The sequence below is a fragment of the Labeo rohita genome, unplaced genomic scaffold, assembly GCF_022985175.1.
Source record: "Labeo rohita strain BAU-BD-2019 unplaced genomic scaffold, IGBB_LRoh.1.0 scaffold_255, whole genome shotgun sequence".
In the NCBI taxonomy this organism is placed as follows: Eukaryota; Metazoa; Chordata; class Actinopteri; order Cypriniformes; family Cyprinidae; genus Labeo; species Labeo rohita.
Genome location: NW_026128825.1, coordinates 13,503 through 36,019, shown reverse-complemented (window position 1 = coordinate 36,019; position 22,517 = coordinate 13,503). Strand labels below are relative to the sequence as shown.

Sequence of the window (22,517 nt, the reverse complement as noted above, 5' to 3'; positions counted from 1 at the left end):
AGTTTCATGTTTTAATTAAGTTGTTTATTTATTTATTTTAATCTAAGTCTACATTAAAAGTATCATTCCACCGGCAGCGAGAACTAAATGAAGATAAATGTTTTGGCGTGTGATGTGTTTAGTGAACCAATCATATAAGAGTAAATGGAGTCTGCGAGAGTCTCATTTGATTGGTTACAAAAAGGTGGTGGACCCGCCATTTAGTCTATGATTAGCTCACCCAAGGGCGTAGATTTGCTCTGGACATTGGTGGGGACCTATGACTTCGTTCTGAGAACGTTCCCAGAATGTTCCCTGTAGGTTCCCAGAACGTTCCCCTAACCTACAGGGAACGTTCTATTTACGTTAAGAAAACTTTCCTGGCTAACCAATAGGGAACGTTCTATTTATGTTCCTAGAAGGTTCCCTGAAAGTTCTCTGAAGGTTCCCAGAACGTTCTCCTAACCTCTTCACTCTGATACCGCTGCCGTATGTCAGCACTCCCGCGTCCCGTAGTAAGCAGCATGGAAGACGGACGGATGTGGACCTCAATAATCACTACTACAAATCCTTACAGATATTTAGAGCACATTTAGCCACCATAAAATGACATTAAATTATCCTTTAATATCCTAGAGTTGTTTTATTCGTTAATATATAAGATTAGAAGTACCATAACCCAGATTTTGTTTATTAAAGCACCAAATAACACTGACTTCAACAAAATATTGGATTTTAAAAATGTGAATTTTATTTTTACAGACATTGAAAACGAATAACATTTATTTGACTTTAATTAGGATAATATTACATTCGTTTCTTACCACTGAATTAACGACGATGTGCTTCTCCTCTTTTGGTCAGTACACAAAAACTTACACAAAGAACATCATGTTCTCTTCAATTGGACGTGTCAAATTCCCCTGAAATCACAATATTTACTCTCGTATATATATATTAATTATAAGTAATTATTCATTAAAGCGATCAATCAACGAATGTTAGTCAGTCAGTAAAACGAAATGACCGTTAATTTTTAAATTACGCAGGTGAGCGGCTTTCTGTGGAAGGCAGGATTGAGCGCGTGCTAGAGAAGCGCGTGCAGATCAGAGGCGCGCAGAAAAGAAATATACAAACAAACCCAGTGTTAATAATATGATTTTCTGACTACGCTTAACCTTGGCTTAATTGGAATTATATTATAATTATAATTCGATTTGACCACTTTGATGTCTACACTTTATTAAACGCTTATTTCAGACATGAAATTCTGCAAAAAAATAGTTTGTTTATGATGAAAAAGAATACATTTCAGCATTAGAATGATCAGAAAGATCTGCCAAATTTTTATTAGTTTACACGGATATGACAACTAAAAATAACCTGCAGGGAACGTTCTGAGAAGGTTGTTTTTAGGTTATAAAATTAAACCAAAAAATAACCTGCAGGGAACATTCCCGGAACGTTCCCTGTAGGTTGTAAAAATGCAATCTAAAAATAACCTACAGGGAACGAAAATTTTATTTAAAAATTTTTCATAATTAATAGTTTACAAAAATAAATAAAAGCAAGCAAGAAAGAAAATAATAAGAAAAATATATATATAATATGAAGCAAATAGAAAAAGAAATAATAGTAACAATAATTAAACAAAAGAAAGAAAATAAGAAAAAATAATACGAAAAAATAGCTAAAAATGATTACAATAAATGTATTATATGACTTTTAAGTTGACAAAGTTTTTCGGTGGAAATAAAGCACATCATACTCTGGCTACAGACAAAACAAGCTATAAGAACCGTTTTGAATTTGTTGAACACTTCAGTAGCATGAAAAGGAAAATGGGAATATTACTGTCATGTGCCTGGTCTTTGTCTTCTGTATTCGTGTTTAAGGACTTTTATTTTGTAGTTTTTGTGTCTTATTGTTCCCTGCTTCCCTGTACCTCTGTTCCCTTGTTTGTTGCCATGGATCTTCATTGAACCACACCCACTCCCTCATCAGTTACCCCGGTTACCAATTAGATCATTACCTCACCCTGTGTATAAATAGTCCTTGTCTTTCCCCTGTATTTTGTCAGTTGTTTAATGTCTGTGATGGTTGCTCCCTGTTCTTGCCTGGATTCTAAGGGTTCCCCGTTCTGGATAATTTGTTGTTTTCTTTGGATGTACAATAAACTCTTGCACATAGATCCTCGTCTCATCTCCGCTTCGTTACAGAACAACTGACCCACTATGGATCTAGCAGGAGTTTATCGCGACCCTCTGAGCACTCTTTGCTCAATTTTTCAAAACGGCCGACCGATCGAATATTATGTGGAGGAGTTCCTTTATTACAGCCAGCTAGTGCCTGGAGATGACACCAAAATAAAGGACTGTTTCGGAGTGGACTCGACTCGATCCAGAGGTTAGTTTAAACTTACCGGATGAGGACCCCAGCTGGACCCTGTCACAGTATATAGACTTTGTTTTGCTGTTCTGTGAATCCCCTTTTTCTGTTAAGGAAGTAGAAAGGGTAATTCACAGCATGGTCGCCACTCCTGAGTCTCCTTGCAAGATGGCCGCCAGCCCAGACCCACTGCACAAGATGGCCGCCACGCCAGAGCCAGTCGCAAAGATGGCCGCCACGCCAGAGCCAGTCGCAAAGATGGCCGCCACGCCAGAGCCTGTCGCAAAGATGGCCGCCACGCCAGAGCCTGTCGCAAAGATGGCCGCCACGCCAGAGCCTGTCGCAAAGATGGCCGCCACGCCAGAGCCTGTCGCAAAGATGGCCGCCACGCCAAAGCCAGTCCACAAGATGGTCGCTGTCTCCAAGTCACGCCACATGATGACCCACGTGTTGGACTCACCCCTAATGGCTGTACGGACAGCTAAGATGGCGCTCCCTCTTGTTGCGGCAGCTACCCCTGATTCAAGTCAAGCTACAGGGCCGAGTCAAGCTACAGCAGCTGTTCCCCACGAGTCAAGCCAAGTCAATGTTGTTCCCGAGTCAAGCCATGTTGTTCCCGAGTCAAGCCATGTTGTTCCCGAGTCAAGCCATGTTGTTCCCGAGTCAAGCCATGTTGTTCCCGAGTCAAGCCACGTTACAGCAGATCTTCACAAGCCAAGTGACGTTATCGCTGCTGCTCTTCCCTTAATGGCAGTGGCCATGTGGTGTGTGTGGGCTACACACTGTGCTCCTGAGGTCACGCCTGTTCACAGGTCAGCCTCTGAGCTCTCGTCTGATCACAAGCCTGCACCAGAGCTCTCGTCTGGTCTCAAGTCTGCTCCAGAGGCCTTCCCCGTCGGAGAAGCTGCGCCAATGCCTCCAGAGGTGTCGGCGCCAGCCGTAGAACCTCTTACGGAGGGGGCGTTAACCACCAAACTCTCTGCTTCTCCCTTTTCCCTGTCTACATCCTCTGTCACTGTTCTCCCCAGGTCCCAGTCGATGACGCAGCCTCCTGTTCCGCCCCGGAGGGCTGCTCCGCCTCCTGTTCCGCCCCGGAGGGCTGCTCCGCCTCCTGTTCCGCCCCGGAGGGCTGCTCCGCCTCCTGTTCCGCCCGGAGGGCTGCTCCGCCTCCTGTTCCGCCCCGGAGGGTTGCTCCGCCTCCTGTTCCGCCCTGGAGGGCTGCTGCGCCTTCTCCCTCTATTCTGTCTGCCTCCTCTGTCCCTGCTCTCCCCAGGTCCCAGAGCGTGATGCAGATTCCTGTTCCGCCCGCAGGGCTGCTGCGCCTCCTGCTCCGCCTCCTGCTCCGCCTCCTGTTCCGCCTCCTGTTCCGCCTGGGAGGGCTGTTGTGCCTCCGGCTCTGCCCTTGGGGGCTCTAGTGTCGCTGGCTCTGCCTCCGGCTCCGACCTGGAGGGCTGTAGCGCCGTCTGTTCTGCCTCCGGCTCCGCCCTGGAGGGCTCTAGTGCCACCTGTTCTGCCTCCGGCTCCGCCCTGGAGGGCTCTAGCGCCGCCTGCTCTGCCTCCGGCTCCACCCTGGAGGGCTCTAGTGCCACCTGCTCTGCCTCCGGCTCCGCCCTGGAGGGCTCCTGAGCCTCCTGCTCCGCCCTGCTGGGTACCGCCTGCTCCGCCGTGGAGGTCTTCTCTCATGATCTGGTGGTCCTCAGCTCCTCCCATCTGGCCGACTCCACCCTGGCCTCTTGCTCTGCTTCAGTCCCTTGTTTATCTCCCCTTACATGGACCTGGCCCTCCATCCCTTCCCCAGTTCTGCCTGAGCTCCTCCCCCTTCCTGGACTGGTATTTCTGTTTGGAGCGTCTGGAAGCCACTCTTTTGAGGGGGTTATGTCATGTGCCTGGTCTTTGTCTTCTGTATTCGTGTTTAAGGACTTTTATTTTGTAGTTTTTGTGTCTTATTGTTCCCTGCTTCCCTGTACCTCTGTTCCCTTGTTTGTTGCCATGGATCTTCATTGAACCACACCCACTCCCTCATCAGTTACCCCGGTTACCAATTAGATCATTACCTCACCCTGTGTATAAATAGTCCTTGTCTTTCCCCTGTATTTTGTCAGTTGTTTAATGTCTGTGATGGTTGCTCCCTGTTCTTGCCTGGATTCTAAGGGTTCCCCGTTCTGGATAATTTGTTGTTTTCTTTGGATGTACAATAAACTCTTGCACATAGATCCTCGTCTCATCTCCGCTTCGTTACAATTACTTTAAGAAAGTGGTCAAAGAACACTGAACAGTCTGAGTCTAATGTCAGTTATGTACTTCCACAAAAATCTCTGAAACTTGTCAATTCTGCAAAATCGCTCTCTTACTTGCATCTTTTTTGCATATTGTTGTTTATGAAGATAACAGAGAATTCGAGAGTTTTGATCCAGAAGTCAGTCAGTGATCATGTGTAAACCCATATGCAAAATGCCACTAATCTGACACTGCACTCCTATCTCTACACAAACATAGTCTGTGTGATCCGGGTCAATACAGTTAGGATATGTCAAAAAACTCCCATCTCGTCTTCTACAGAATGCAGAACACTGCAGAGTGTTTACAAAGTGAACATACAAAGAAGATCAAACGCTCTTTACAAAAAAAGGTAAAACAGGTTTGTAGGACAATTTTGAAGTTGAAGACAAAAACGAGATGGGAGTTTTTCGACATACCCTAACTGTATAGACCCGGATTACACAGACTATGTGCATGCGTAAAAATAACTCCCACCAATCTTAAAAGAATGAAGCTCTCTTATGTCTCTGACCTTTTAACATCTACATTAAACATTCTTTAAAAAAACAAAACAAAAAAAAAAACAAACATAAAATTATGACCTTTACTTGCCTTAAACCATCTTTCCCTCTCTTATGAAGCAGCTGAGAAGACTCCTCACACACGCAGGCTTCTGTGTCGTTAACTCCAAAGTTGTTTTAGGTTTTGCATTGAAAAACACAGACATCAGTGGTTTAATTAAAATGTGAACAAGTCATCATACTATTGTTGCATCAAAATGTGAAGTAAACAGGCAGGAGACAACAAAAACATGTATTTTCTACAAATAACTTGCATCAATCTCAAAATAATCAAGCGCTCACCTATGTCTCTGGCTTTCTACATAATGTGTCTGGCTCACCTACATAAAATGTTTTTTTCACTCTTAGACAAAAAAAAAAGAAAAAAAAGAAAGAAAAACTGATAACATGACATTATGACCTTTACTTACCTTAAACCATCTTTCCCTCTGTTATGAAGCAGCTGAGAAGATCACCTCCTCACACAAGCAGGTTTCTGTGTTGTTAACTCCAAAGTTGTTTTAGGTTTTGCAATGAAAAACACAGACATCAGTGGTTTAATTAAAATCTGAACAAGTCATCATACTATTATTGCATCAAAATGTGAAGTAAACAGGCAGGAGACAACAGAAACATGTATTTTCTAAAATAACTCACATCAATCCTGAAAGAATGAAGCTTTCAACATCTACAAAAAAACCAAACATTTCTTTTACTACTAGTCAAAATATATATATATATATATATATATATATATATATATATATATAACATAACTTATGACCTTAACTTGCCTTTATATCGTCTTTCCCTCTCTTCTGAAGAAGTCGAGCCAATCGCCTCCTCTCACACCGGTCTTCTGTGCCGTTAACTCCCTAAAACTTAATCAGCCTCAAAATAATTAGGTTAATCTTGATTACACGACACCACTTTCTTTAGGAAACTACTTTCAGTTTAAAAAAGAAAAAAGTGCTTACGAATTAACATGTAAATCTGTTAATAATCCTCTATTAACACCTAAATCTTCTGTAAATATGACATACGAACCTCACAGTCGTTGTATTTAAGGTATCTCTTCCGTTCAGTAAAAGAGGCCGTTAAGACTATTTCTGAGGGAAAAATAGCGTATTTTCCAATAAAAGCTCTTTTCCGACTTTTTCCACATTCCATTAAATCTCAAAATACTCCCGGACACACATAATGAATGATGACTTTACATTTTTAATCTTTACTTACCGAAAATCGTCCTTCACTCGCTTCCATCTGCAGACGCTGAGAAAATAACGGCTACTCGCACTGGTGACGTCAAGTGCAGGTGAACATGACGTGCCTGCTCTCTCTCGGGTCCGCGCCCCGATCAGCGGTCTCAACTCAGCATTTTTTTAGAGTATATATATATATATATATATATATATATATATACACACACACACACATACATAGTGGAGCCACACCCTTTTTTTTGCTTCTGGTGCCCATGCATATGTGACAAATTTCATATCATGTATAATATTTTATAGGCTTAAATGACATGGAACATGAAATATATTGTCACATATATGTACATGTATTTATACATGCAACATGAAGATAACATTTTTAGTTAGGAATTTTATGCATTTGGAAAATATATTTAAATATATTTCAATATATTCAACAATGTTTCACATGTATGTGAATATATTGCACTTCCGTATGGGTCTCTTGCACATGCAAATTTAATTTACGCTTACAGTCTTACGTACACTTGCACAACGCTTACTCTTTACATGCAAATCTTTATGGCATTATATTATCTCCATAGGATGTTACGTTTAACACAGAAGCTCCGAAGCTTGTATCAAAAAAGGACACATTTCACATTGAAGCACTGTATCGGAGCTTGATTCGTTTTGAGAAAAGCACGTGATTTATGACGTCTGAAGCTTCAATAATTTGAAAACCACGTGATTGCTTCAGTATCTGGTTCAAACTAATGTGAACCTCAGTGCCGTTTCCTTCACATTGCATTACACTTTAATGTGTCTGCATTGTTTATTTATTTTTTAATAGTAATTTATATATAGAGCTCAAAAATTTACTTTGCCCATGAAGTAACAGTCTAAGGAAGTCTGAGGCAGAGTTAAAACAAACAGATCATAGATTTAATTGATGAATTTGTTTCATTTATTTTACTTATTTTAGTGCTAGTACACCGACACAAATGAATGACTTTGACAATGACCATTATTTATATACAATAAAATAAAACAAAGAATCATTTGTAGAACCAGATGTGAAACCAGCGGCTGTAATGAAACACAGCACTTTGGAAGGTGTTATTCATTTTTATGATCACTAGATGACCACAACATGAACAGTTTTGAAAAGCTTCGAGTAATGAACCTTTTTCGGATAAAATTGTGTTGAAAGCTTCACTGGTTCAGAACACTTCACTTCACCATCACTAGTAATCATGTGACAGCCATAATTTCATGACACTTTGTACATCAGATATACATGTGCAGAAATCTTCAATGACATTAACCATGTTTAATTTGACAGCATTCAGCAATTTCTTAAATTAGCAAAGTATTGTCTGGTCAATTAGTCTCAGCCTCAAATGGCACACAAACCATCTGATGAATGTTGCACAAAGGGAAGAGATATTGATGTGTGGTGCATTAAAAAAAAAAAAAAAAAGAAAAAAAAAAAAAGATACACAGCACTAACACTTTACACAACTTTCCAGGAGTAAGGACTATGGCTGGCCCGATGCTACTTTTTCAGAACAAAACGCTTGGATTTTATCGTCTTGACTGTCGTAACTGAATGTGACACACAGTTTGAATACTGAATGGAGGATGACAGACAGCCGCAGCGGAGAGTAGAGTTTACATGAACTTAAATATTCATCTGTACCTCACATTAAACTATGAAACGGCTTCAGAACACTTGAAATATAGTGCACAAAAACTTTATTGAGCTTCATAATGTTTTTGTGGCTTTCATGAGGCTTAACAATAACACAATAGTATACACAGAATATCAGATTTGGATGGGTCTCGTCTGACCAATACCTCGATCCAGAAGAAAATGACAGTTTTGGAGTGATACTGATACTGAATATGGGATCGGTGCACCCCTAGTAAGGACTCATTTTGACATCAAGTGAGGACTCCAGTTGGGCATCAATTGTAATCTGACTCACTTGTAACCTTTATTAACAAGTGTTTGTACAGCACAAGTTGATCTTTGCTTGACCAATCAGTGGAAAGGTGTGTTTCATGTCCACCTACATGTGGAGATCAAATATTATCCATTTTCTATCAAGCCAAATTCAGATCTTTTTTTTTTTTTTTTTTTTTTTTTTACAAAAATGAAAAAAGGTGCTGCTTTCTCATATTTCTGCTTTGAGTATTAAATCAGGAAAACAACAAATTATCGCAGGCTGAATACAAATGAAATGACAAAATCCTCTTCAATAGTCAAGGTTGAAAATTTTATAGTAATATTTATAGTAATAAAATATTCTCTCAAGTAGTTTTGGGAATATTTATGGGAATATTTGGGTCCTATTTGTTGAGTCAAATCTGAAGTCATTTCAGTTTGAGTCTGAAGTCTATTAAAATGGGTCTTGACTCTGAGTCACTCTCTGTGCCTGGTTTAATAATTGATATCTATGATATGTATTACATCTGTTTTTCAGCAATTACATTGGACACATGAGTCAAGCACTAATAACTCATCTTTAATTTTCTATATATTCTCTGCAGTGTTTCCAGCTGTCGTATTACACAGAAAGGCTGTGCTGCTCTGATTTCAGCTCTGAGATCAAACCCCTCACACCTGAGAGAACTGAATCTGAGTAATACACCAGGAGACTCAGGAGTGAAGCTGCTCTCTGCTCTACTGGAGGATCCACACTGTAAACTGGAGAAACTACAGTGAGTCTCATCACATCTCAGTAACTATAAGGTTTCAAGTAAAAAGCAAAATTACTCAGATATGTTTTCTATAGCAGTGGTTTTGATTGTTGTCCTCTCACTCTCAGTCCAAACCTTTTTTTTTTTTTTTTAAATAAATAATTAATTAATTAATTAATTAATTGTGATCTTATTAATTATGATATTTTTATGGAGCTTTTTTCAAAACCAGCACTGTAGTGTTTTTTTTTTTTTTTTTTTTACAGTGACTGCTAGAATCTAGAAATGCTTCTGTCATTACTGCACACCAGTATTAGAGTACAATCGGGCTAAATACACGAGTCTCCTCTGAGTTTTCAGGCAAATGAATATTGAATGCAACTTCCAAAGGGAAAATATAGAAATATTTGAGGTGGCAACAATGGCCTCACCAGTATGGGGCAAAATGTCCACAATATTGATACAAATATTTCAACTAAAGTAATATGTTTTGCATAATATCTAAGTTAATTCTAAAAAAAAAAAAAAAAAAAAAAAAAACCTTCAGCAATGCTTGTACCATATAATACCAAAATAATTTATTTATGTTTTGATTCTGATAATTTACTTTTATTAACTGAGTACTAGGGCTGCACGATAAATCGAAATGAAATGGTAATCGTGAGTAGGCAGCAGCTGCGATTGTCATGCGTATCTTTCAGTGAAGTGCGGTTCTGTGATCAGCAGTAAATCTTCATCTGAAGGTCAGAGGTCGCTCTCACACGGAAACACAAAATACACCAGAAGACACCCATGAAATCACAATCACTGCAGCTGAATAAACAGAAGATTTAACTGTATTCATTGATTCAACATGACTAATAAACACACGACCACGACAATATATGGTTTATCTGAGTTATTATTATTATAATTTTCATTATAATAAAGTAGATTTATAATACAGTGTCTTTATCACTGCTTAGAATAATATTAAATATGTTGTGTGCCTTATTCTGTGTAAGAAGCCACATCATCTCACAGAAGGATTTATTTCATACGCTGGACTGAAGTTATGAAGTGAATTTGGAGTAAAAACATGTTATTAAATGTGGTATTTTCACATGCTTTCAGATGTACTACCTACACAGAGCCGTAGTTCACAGAGAAGCTGCGCAAACAGCTGTCATTATCGCCAACGATTTCTTTCCATTTCATAATCGCGCAATAGGCCTATTTCACAACCTGACGTCCACGAGCTGGAAGTAGGGTAAACTCTTTTCCGGTAAAAGCGCTGCCAGAGCGGCGGAGACTAAAAATAGTCAATCTTGTAGCATATATATATATATATATATATATACTTTAACATTGTCCGTCATTCTAACGGACAGGGTCGTAAAAATTCCGTCATAATCTATTATTACCCCTCATTTTAATTTTCATTTGAATTATTATAATGAATTAAATTGCTTTTATTTTTGTTCACATTTTCATTTTTAATCATGAACTTACATGATGACAGCGCAGTGTTTAAAAACAACAAAATACGCTAGGGCTGAGTAAAAAAAAAAAAAAAAAAAAAAAAACGATTTCTCCATTTTAATAGATTCACATTTTGATGAACCAATATCGATTCTTAAATCTCAATCGATCTTTTGTTCTATGCTGTTTTCAGATGATGAATGAACAGTACACAGTGCGCCTTCTTCCAGTAAATAGCATTAGACTAGGCTTTGTGTTGTTTGATACGAAACAAAGTCTCACATTTCAATTTCTGTCCATTTCATTAGGAAATTCAAGCAGTAAATACCGTGATGGCGCTCTTTAATGTGGCGTGATTGATCGTTGTAGCTTCTGTGTACTCGCCTGTGCAGAATCAAACACAGCAAAAGATTCGAGACAGTTTAGTTTATGGTCTAGATCCAGTGCTCTGCTGCTACATTACAGTGTGTATACATACATACATACATACATACATACATACACACACAAATACATACATAGGTTTATCAGGACTTTTTCCCCCGAACAAGTTGCATACTGATTTATGGGGACCCACCTTTCCCTTTGTCATACAGATTAATAAGAAATATTAAACTGTTCCTTGTTGCATGGGGAAAAAATCTGACTACTCAGAATTCAATTTTAGTAAAACAGTCTGGAAATATGAAGACCTGACATCATACAGCACTGTGAGGACAGGGCAGAAGTGGGCGTTTCCTGATTTAATTATGAATTATGAGGACAACCCTAGTTGTTCGTTACTAACCATGACTTATGAGGACAACTAACCCTGACTTATGAGGACAATCAGGGTTTAACGATTTCTAAATCGCCTTACAGCACATGCGTGCTCCCGACTTTTCCCGCAGTATGCTATTTTTACCGACACCGTCACATTTCATTTATGCAAAGATATGATGCCCGCAAATGTCGTCAGTAAAGCCGGCTTCCAAAAATGATACAGACTCTTGATAAGAGATACCAGCTGCCATCGCGAAGTTATTTTTCAAGAGTCACCATCCCTGAAATGTATTCCAAATGCAAAGCCAGTGTCGAGTTGGAGTTAGAAGACGTGAAATACTACGCAACTACTTCAGATATGTGGTCAAGCAGAACATCGGAGCCTTACTTGAGTTTGACAGTGCACTTTATTAATGATGAGTTTGAAATCAAAAGCCGATGCCTGCAAACGGCATATTTTCCCAATGATCACACGGGAGAAAATCTGTCTCTCACATTCAAACAAATGCGCATCTACACTATGAAAGCAATTCGATCAAATGCATTTTTGACTACCTCTGGAAATGGTCTACAAACGCAAAATATTTTAGACCCTGTTTACACCTGTATTAAGCATCATGCACTTCAGATTGGATTGACAAAACGCATCTTAATGCCAGGTGTAAACTGAGTCTAAAAAGCAGACACATAAGCAGACTAACCCCTTTTCATCAAATGTGTAAAATATGATGGTCCCCACAAGGCAAAACCGTCCTTACATTTCATGTCAGCGTCACGCCCATCCCCCCGACACACAAGTGATGAAAATGAACAAACAGAGAGGAGTATATTTACTCAAAGAATGAGTCGTCCTAACAATGTCTTTAAGACAATAGTCCAGGTAAAACGGCCTAGTATGACGCTCAACCCTCCTACATCTAAAGCTGTCAGTAGCTATGTTTGCAGCACCGTTTTTAATGCGCATTTTGAAGTATCGCATCAGAAACGAGTGATGAAAACAGCAAATTTTGAATAGAAATCCCTTAATTCACAAAAAAGATTTCACACTCGCTTGAGGTGTTGTTTGATTTGTGTGCTTAATGTGAAGAATGGAGAAAGGAAACACAATTCTGTCACAGAGGCAAGACAGGAAATGAATGATCGAGGAAGGTCCCTGTGTAGCGTGACGGAGAACTCAAACGCGGAAACACACGCGAATGAGCAGGTAAACCACGCGATTGATCTGAGAACGCTCCGTCTATGGAGTAGAGATTCCCACCAGGAAATCCGCGTTCTCACACACATACAGACAGGTATATAAATAGCTCTGTAGAGCGGTACTCACGTGAGTAGAGAAAGGAGTTGAGAGGTGACCTACACAGTAGTCCAACATGAACTCAATGTCTGGTGCCAACCAAACCTTATTTCCTGTTTATATACCCGCGGAGATTACTTCCGGTGCCTCGTGACCTCACGTGATCCGGTGCGTGTGACAAATTCCCAAATAAATTACTCCATGCACATAAAAAAATTAATGTGACTGCTCTATGGGACGGCAAAACCTGACTAACCAGCACACCAATCCTGTTGCACAGCATCTGAAAAGTTGTTATGGTCATTCTGAAACGCCCAAGCAAAGTCTGTTGTCAAAGTATTTTTGTATAATTGCCTCCCAGAACTGTTTACACAACTGCGTTCCCAAACAGCAGGTATACACTTCTGAAAGCAATGAGCGCACTTATTTTGTTTCATCTGCTTTTTATGCGATATTCCAATTTTCAGCACAAGTTAAATTCACAGCTTTGGATGAAAACCCAGCTAGAGTCAAGAAGGAAATTAAGTTCACTTACTTTCTCTTTCCCCGATGTGGAAGAATTCACACTGCATTCGCTCACTGCCACAGACGTGTCTTCACATAATTCCTGTAAATGTGAGAAAGAGAGGCAAAACATCGAGGCAATAATGTTTGTCAGAGGCCACCACAACTACTAAGTATACTATATACTACTAAGTATAAACAATAATGTGTAAATATGTACAAGTGTAAATATCTACTGCCACTTACACAGCTATGTTGTGTACACAGCAGACACAGAACAAACATGCACACAAATTTTTAATTAATTCTTTAGAGTAATTTGCATAATCAAAAAGTAATCATACAAATGAAATGTATAACACAATACAACAAAGTTGACTTTCAATAATTAAAAAAAAAAAAAAAAAAAAAAGTCAAGAGCACATACTCAGTCATGGCCAAGAGAAATCATAGTTGTAGGTAATCTCCTCATCTGGAAAGATATCCCTTATACTAAATAGGCATAGGTGTGGCCTTCCTTCAAGAATTATTGTCTTCACTTTGCAGTTTGGATTTCTGTGATCATCATTCACCAGTCGTCCAAGTGATCCATCCTCTTTTGAAGCATCTAGGCTGTGAGAAAAATAGTGCATGCTTAAAACATTCCTGACTGAAACAAGGTACTAACTGAATATTATATATTTTGGGATGTTAAGGTAACCTTGGCATCTAACCTACTGTCAAATAGACGAGACACTTCACCTTCCTCCCTAACAATTTGTTTTGTTAAGTAAATTCAAAAAGCTGGATGATGCACTCAAGGTCAAAAATACCCCCTTAAGAATGACCCTGTTGACCCCCTGACCACCTTGTCATTGATTATTATATTATAATAATTATTATATTATTAATAATCATAATTATAATGCAAATCAAATGCATTTTTGACTACCTCTGGAAGTGGTCTGCAGTGGACAAACAATTTTAGATTCTGTTTACACCTGTATTTAGCATCATCCACTTTTGATTGGATTGTAAAAAAAACACATCTTAATGCCCGTTGTAAACACCTTGTCATTGATTATTATATTATAATAATAATAAAATAATAATAATAGTAATAAGAACATATTAAATACATTTTAATAGACTCATTTTTGTTTTAGAATAACATGCAACATACAAAAATGTAAAAGACAATTTGAAACAAATGTTAAAAAAAAAAAAAAAAACAGCTAGTTTACCAGTAACGTCTCCCATTCCATGTGAATTTGAACAAGTATTTGCTTTGAATGTCTTCAACACGTTTACTTTGAGAGAGAATCCCACGATATTCAACAACAAAGGTGGATGGTTCAATGTGTTCCAGTGCAAACACACCTCTCCCTAAAAGGCCAAAAAACAAGTTGTAACGGAAAAACAAACTACAGAACCCATAAGGCATTGCAACAAGTAGGAGGAGTTGATAGCCAGAAGGAAATGGAGGAAATCAGATTAATTTAGATGCAGGTGTGTGTGCATGTGGGTGAAGGCTTCTTTCCACTACACCAAGAGCAAAAGTTGAAGCAGTTTGAACTGCCTGGAGTCTTTAGACGTTTAAAATGTGCCAGAATTTAGACAAGATTTGAGATGACTGTGTTTTAAAAGCTTTGTTTGCTGCACGGCGGAAGAGTGTTTCGACTACCAAGGTTCCAGCAAGCTGCTCCTTTCCATAGCAGTGTTTGGGCTATACAAATGCTTAATCAGCAGACAGTAAGCACTGTTGTGAAGTATGATGCCGACCACGAACCAACGAGACTGAAGATTCTCGTGTCACAAGACTTACGCCAGCTACACAGTGGACGAGTGTTCGGATGTTTGCGATGCCATTCGTTTATCAGCTGTGTTTGAACTGTGTGGGGTTGGAATGCTGTGATCGTGAGTGAGTTTCGTCTAGTCTCGGACAGGCCGCAAATATTCTGATTGTACGTTGGACTTCAGGTAGGCCTTGAACAGTTTATCCTCTCTCCTAATTGAAGCCTTAAATCACCACTGACTCTTATCCCATACACACATCCACACACATCTACACAAGCCCACAAACATCAAACATCCTTCTCTTGAACCTTGTTTAAGAACACAAACTTTCAAATGCATTATGTTTGGTTGCTTCCATTATGGACTTGGACTGAAAAGGACTTGATACCTTCACAAGCATATTGTGTCTGAATATTGACAAACATTGTTTTGATCTCTAGTCATTTATCTTTGAAGACTCGTAAATTCTTCTGCTTGTTTGGAAAGATGATTGTGATCTAATGATTGCTCCTATGATGATTGTCATGAGATAATTTTCTTTTTTGTTCTTGTAATTGGTTTTGCACTTTGATATGCTTCGAATAAGCAAGATATAGGGAAAAAGAAACGAGTCCCCATTTTGAGTTAAATTAAAAAAGAATGTTTTTCAATTGTAAAAGTGAGCTTATTTTGTATTTGTATTGTTCTGTGAAGTGTAATTGGGGTTACGGGCCTATCTAGAATTACTACGTCACAAAGTCCACCTATTTGTTACACAATTAATAATCTTGTATTTTACAGTAATATGAGGTGCAAAAAAAAAAAATCAGTTTTCACCACTGTGACACACACCTACTATCTGCAAAAATATGCATTAAATTTGAGAAATTATTTTGAATTTTTTTAATGTTTGACTCTTCAACCTGTATGCACAATATGTGTCTCACTCCAGGATGAGATGTGTGAATTTTAAAGTGCTATTTGTGATGCACAACTTACCTTTAAATGTGTTAATTTCCCGTCCCTCAATGAAGGCTTTGTCTTTGCCTGACAGTATGGTTTCTTTTGCATCCTGCTCAGGTTTTATTCTCTTTTTTCTTACCATGTTGACTGAATAAAATTGTAGTTATATTAGATCAGTACATTATTGTCCGACTTTAGTCTGTATCTCTAAATACACTGTATTAGACATAAATAGCAGTTGATCATACAACTAGTCATTTTGCTTTAGGTATGTTTCTGTTACATATGTGTAATATTTCTGTATTATAGAAAACTACAATAATTCTATTTTAGCATTAGAAACACAGAAACATAAACATTTATTTTGGTAATCACCATTACTGTTAGTTTAGGGCAGCTGTGTTTATATACAACACTGTATTAAACTGCAAATTTATCCTCTCAACTCTTTAACAAGACATATATGATAACACAATAAAGGAGTTTAAATTTTACTTATGAATTACAAAAAACTGTAAGTTCATTCACTCAAGCATTTATGACAATAATATGGTTCACGAATACTTCATTACGTCTATGAACCACTCGAATTTCGTTTGGAAAGAAAAACTAATTAATTAATAGAAATTATCTTGACATTTCTTTCAAATTCAATTAGTACACAGCCGCCATTTTATCTGCCAATTGTGTAGCACCCGATCTGACATTAGCCTGACTAGCCGTCATGCGCATAAAGTTAAAAGTTAACTAGTTTAACATGCATAGCACCATAAAGATATAGTAAATAAACAATTGAACAAACCTTCAGCATGAGCAAGTGGTCGTCTTCAGTCGTCATCAAGTTGGAATTCAGCTAATTTGGCTTTGTCATCGGATGCCAAGTTCACTTTTTCATGCTGTTTGAACATTAATGTGTGTTGGCAGTGTATGTACAAATCTAGCCTATAATTATAAAAATCCATGCAGCAGTTTTTAATTAATCTGTAAAAATAATTTCCCCTTTTTCAAATCGAGTCATTCTCAGATGCCTGTCGTTGTTGCGTCACACCCACAGAGGCCACTCCCACAATAGTTGATTGACATGAGCGATTTATCTTGAATCAGTTGTCACAGTCCGCCCTCTTTGTTTCGATGCCAGAGCAGGGATGTAAGTTATACAAGAATATCTCCGATTGAGTGATGGAGGTGTTGTGTTGCTGGATGTAATAATGAACATAGTGGTCGTCATTTACTCCCAACATCTGAGCAGCTGAAGATGCAGTAAATTACGTTTGTTTGTGAGGGGAATGCGCCTCCCGATCTACATATACCCGTCTATGTTCACACAAATAATTCATGATCCATTTATGAATCTTTGCGATCGCCTTTCCTTATAACGTGGTAGTTAGGAAGTTTAGCGGCTAAACGCGGCTAATGTAAACAACACTGTCTTTTTACACAGAGAGAAGAGAGGGGTGGGGTGAGCAGAGCTCATTTGCATTTAAAGGAACAACCCCTTAGAATGAGATGATTTTTGCTGAGCTCATTTTGACAAGGTAAAAGGGATGTTGTTTTACAAAACCATTGAGAATTTTTAATCAAAGTATATTAGAGACTTTTTATTAAGACCCTAAAGAATCATATCAACTTGTGGAAAATGGGCATCCGATGACCCCTTTAATTAATCATCTCTCCATCACACGTCGCTTTCACAGCCAATAGAAGATCAGAAGACTTTGATGGACATCAAATGCAGCCAATCACTGACGAGGATTCCGCTGCTGGACCAATGAAACGCGCGCACTGACAGGCTGAAATGTGTATGAGGCTGCAGTAGCAGCGAATTTCCGATAGTGTGAGATTATACACTCTGAGCACACACTGATACACACGGAAAAACGGCTACAGCGACTTATTAGGACTTTCTGAGAAAACGCGGGAGGTGGTTAGTCGCACCCTCATAAACCTTTCTACACTGCTCGACTTATGAGGACACCAGCACTGTCCTCATAGTTACGGTGTGTCCTCAGAGTCGCAGAGACATTTGCAGGGCTCTCAAGTCTCACGCATTTACTGTGAGACACACGCATTTCAACCAGTTCACACGCTCTCACGCCACACCTTGTATTTCTCACGCTGAGAAAAGGATAACTTTTCCCGCTCTATTTCTCCCACTATGGTCTATGCATCCCTGCTTCTGTTGAATCATTTTTATTCCTCCTACGTTCCGGTCTACATCAAATGATTCGTGATAGGCGCTCTGAAGTCCCGTTCTGAATCGAATGACTCGTGATCCGACTGCAGCGCTTCCAAATCATTTGGCGATGCAATGATTTACTGACTCGGAGTTTCAAAAAGCTCCGTTGATACTGTGTTCTTTGCTCACTTTCTCTATATAATTTATTCGTTGTTTGAAATGAAATCATTACAATTAATAGGGCTAACTTTTTTCCGTCGTATTAAAAACATTTTATGACATGACACTCATTATCTGGTACTTGCCTAAAAAGACGGGTATATAATATGCGTTGTTAACAGATATAGCTTTATTGGAGTTGGTTCAACCTCCGCCTATGGAGAGAGAAAAAGTTTTCAAAAGTTTTCTCTGCTTTTTTCACAAATCGCACCCTGGGTAAATCTGATAAAAGACAAATTTATAAAATTAATTGTTTTATACATTTCAAAAATTCAAACGTATCAACATTGTTGGGAGGGTTGTTTTGATAATGTAATAAGTTACAGATAACAAGTTTAAAATGTAGTAAGTAGTGCAACTATTTTAAGTGTTTTAAAAGTAATGTAACCGATTACATTTTATTACTCCTGTTCTATGTTCTAAACTCCTGAAACATTGGTGTCTCATATTTTAGTCAGTCAATGCAATTTGGGAAATCAAATCTGTATGTGTGTGAATCGTTAACATTTTCATAAGTAACTAATTTAACTGTACATTGTTTCTCAGCAACTGTAACGGATTTTATTTTGTTATTAAATTACATCATTCCATTACTAGTTAGTGTAGTTAAGTTTGAGCCCCTACCACTGTCATCAAGGCATCAAAATGTGCAAAAAACACTTGCAATACAAAATGTTATTCATAAGTTGAAATGTGTAGGCCTACTTTCTCTCTCTCTCTCTCTCTCTCTCTCACTCACACACCAACTGCATATATCCTAACTGCAGATGCTCCTACTGCTAGAATTAATCAGTATGTTTGATACATTGATTTGACAGGATTTACACTGAGACAAGTAATGCATAATAAACAATCATTACCTAAATCCTGAATGAATTTACCTTAAGCTGATGTGGTTTCTCATGCTTTCTTAATGACCTGTAACACCTGGCCCTAATTACCACTTTCCCTACAATAATGTTTGAGACTGTGTCCAAACACACAAATAAACACAGTTATTAACGGGACATTTTTATTATTATTATTTTTATTATTATTAATAAGCCACCTTTAATTCATCCATAAAAACAACATTGATAATTCGGTGATATCATGGCAGCTGTCTAACATAACACACATACCTTGATAATCAAATATAAATTGCTCCAAAACATATTTATAACCCCTGTCCAATTTTGATGCCTCACATCTCCCTGAAAACTATCAACAAAACCAACAACATCTGCTATTCTTATTGTTGGTAAATTTGTTAATGATTGGGAGAAAACGAGTTCGCACTGACAATGAATGAATGAATGAATGAATGAATGAATGAATGAATGACGGGCGGTGGCGCAACCGGAAGTACCGCTACTTCCGTTCTCAGCCGCCATATTGTGAAATAGGCCTATACTGTCGTCTATGATGTTTTTGCGTAACCTATCAGTGAACTACTGCTCTGTGTAGTAATTACTGGTCCATCTGAAAACAAGTGATGGAGATTTACTGCTGATTACAGAGCTGGCTTTACTGACAAAATGCACATGGAAAATCGCGTTCAATTAATCGTGCAGCTCTACTGAGTACATTGCAAAATGGATTTATTTAAATAAAAATACAGGTATGTTTTATTATAAAGTAAACGATTGTGAAGGATTCTTACACTGCTTGAAGATCCAGTAATAACGTAATATGACTTTACAGTATCTCAATTAAAAGATTGTTTATATCATGTGAGCGGTATCATATTTTTAAATTTTTAATTAAAATAATTATGGTGATTCTTTTTTTTTTTTTTTTTTTTTTTTTTTTACCCCAAATACCATCTTTTTATATTTTCCATATTTTTTATATAGTTATTGAAAATCTGTTGATTTAATTACATTGAATAAAAATATTAACAAGACATTTGTTTCAAAACAGAAGCCTGTAATTTTAATGATTCTCATTTGCTACAAAAGTCTGTAATAATTTCAAATGTGCCTTTTACATAGGTCCATCTTTAGCCCCATTGTAAACTACCACACACAAGTCACAAAATATAAATGATCAAACTGACAAATATTTCTCCAATTAATGAGTAACAGATTTACAAGTACTCAGTGGCACCAAGACTTGAATATTTTAATCTGTTTGAAGAGTGTTTTTGTAAGAGGGGACAGCATTCAGTTAACCTGTCAAAATAAACCACGTAACATATTTAATAAATGTGTATCAATGTACTTTCTCCACCAGTCCTGTGTAAACTACGGCATGCAAAGTTTTATTTATTTATTTATTTTTTAATATCGTGAGATGGTGGAGTGCAAGAGAACAACACAGTCTGAAGGAGCTGCTCACTTAACAATTAAACGTTGGTCTGTTTGTGTAATGATGCAGTACAGTGTTGCTGACAGACAGCTCTTGTTAAACTTGTGAAGTGAAAGTGAAAGCCATCTAAAATTGTTTTTCTCAAAATTTCATTCCTGAAAATCATAACTATCAGCCAACTTAAGATAGTCATAACTTTTGTTACATTCAAGCTATGGACAAAATAAAAAGGGCTTGAACCCAGCTTTCATATGGTATCAAAACCTAAAAAAGGGAAAATTTCACCATGTGTTGGGTTTTCCTAGATTTCATCACATTATTGTCTATATAGCACTACAAAGGGTTTGAAGAATGAGAATGATAAACTAGTTCAGTATTGGGAATCATGTGGGTCGAGTGCATTTAAATCAGTTTCTTAGTTTGTGCTTGTGTTGGCAAGTTGAAATGTCTGTACCACTGATCCTGGTGTATAGAAAACATTTTGCTCATATAAACAAACACACAAACACACTCTCACCCTAAAATTTAAACAATCTCAGAGATCATTCATGTTCTTCACTCTTTGCAGGCTGCGGGGCTGTATTATTGGAGAGGAAGGCTGTGCTGCTCTGATTTCAGCTCTGAGATCAAACCCCTCACACCTGAGAGAACTGGATCTGAGCTACAATAAACCAGGAGACTCAGGAGTGAATCTGATCTCTGCTCTACTGGAGGATCCACACTGTAAACTACAGAAACTACTGTGAGTGTTATTATATTACTCAACACAATAACTGTGAAAATACTGGCAAACAAAGTTTTAAAGGGATCAAAAAAGTTTATTTGTGGGTGACAATCCTTTAAGAATCAAAATGTAATTGATCAAATACAATGATTATACTGAATGTGCCCAAAACAAATGTATATTTGTATATACACTTATAGACCACTGAACAACAAAATACAAGTGTAAATAAAAAATTAATTCAATTTGCAGTGATTAATTGGCAGCAGCTTCACCTATAAATTACTGTATATTTTAGTTTTTTGCTGTATATAAAATTACAGTGTAGTATAATATTTTATATATATATACACATATACATATATATACATTAGGGATGTGGTGAGATCCGATGTGAGAAAGTGACAATCCTCGCAAAACATTTTGCAGTGTTTACATTAGAGCTGCACAATTAAAGATCACGATCTTGATTGAAACACCCACGCGATCTTATTCCTAAATGACAGTGATTCATCTATGTCTATTACGACTGTTTCACATCACGAGTGTCAGTGGAGCGTGAGAAGCAGGTTTTGTTGCTGGTCATGTTAATGAATCAGAGGGTCGGTCATCATCATGTTTCAGATGTGAACGCTGTCATTCACTGATATGGACGATGACAAAACACGCGCTGCTCACGCTCCACTGACACTTACGATGTGAAACAGGTGTTAAAGACATAGAAATCTGCATTCATGCTGCTACTGATCCAGAAACAGCAACACAAACAGTCTTTTTAACCACACATCATTATTTCTGTGTTACAGACATTTAGCCTCTTCAGCTCTGTGACATATTTTGAATTTTTTACTGATTTTGGCATACCTGAATTTAAAAGAGCACCGTACTCACATACATTGGAGTAAATTGATAAAAAAATGGTTGCATTTCACCAAAAACATTCTAAATTTTAACACATAACACATATTGTATAATTTGATTGTATTTTTTTTTTTTCATAATTTTATGATAAACAAACAAAAAATCGAATTATTTGAATTAAGTTTTACTTTGAAAGTCTGTTATTTAAGATATGTTTGGTACTTTCTTTTGATTCCACTAGGTGCCAGAAATCAGAGGGAGGAAAAAATAATTTTCTTTGTATTATATATTTTTTTTTTTTTAAGTTATTGAGATTTAATTGAAAGGAGGCAATATGTTCTCTAGGGGTCTCCATTCTGCAAGATAAAGAATACCTGAATTCAAAATATTCCCACATACATTGTTCTAAGTGGATAAA

The 22,517-nt window shown here is 37.7% G+C and overlaps 1 protein-coding gene across 1 annotated transcript in view; it reads left to right on the top strand.

The window, feature by feature from the left end:
* The window catches only part of LOC127159836 (ribonuclease inhibitor-like), a 49,991-nt gene that overhangs the window by 15,712 nt on the left and 11,762 nt on the right, over positions 1-22,517 (top strand). Inside the window, exons 3-4 of the mRNA XM_051102569.1 lie at positions 8,942-9,112; positions 21,083-21,256. Of these exons, the coding sequence (XP_050958526.1) occupies positions 8,942-9,112; positions 21,083-21,256 (345 nt within the window). The remainder of the gene's footprint in view (positions 1-8,941; positions 9,113-21,082; positions 21,257-22,517) is intronic.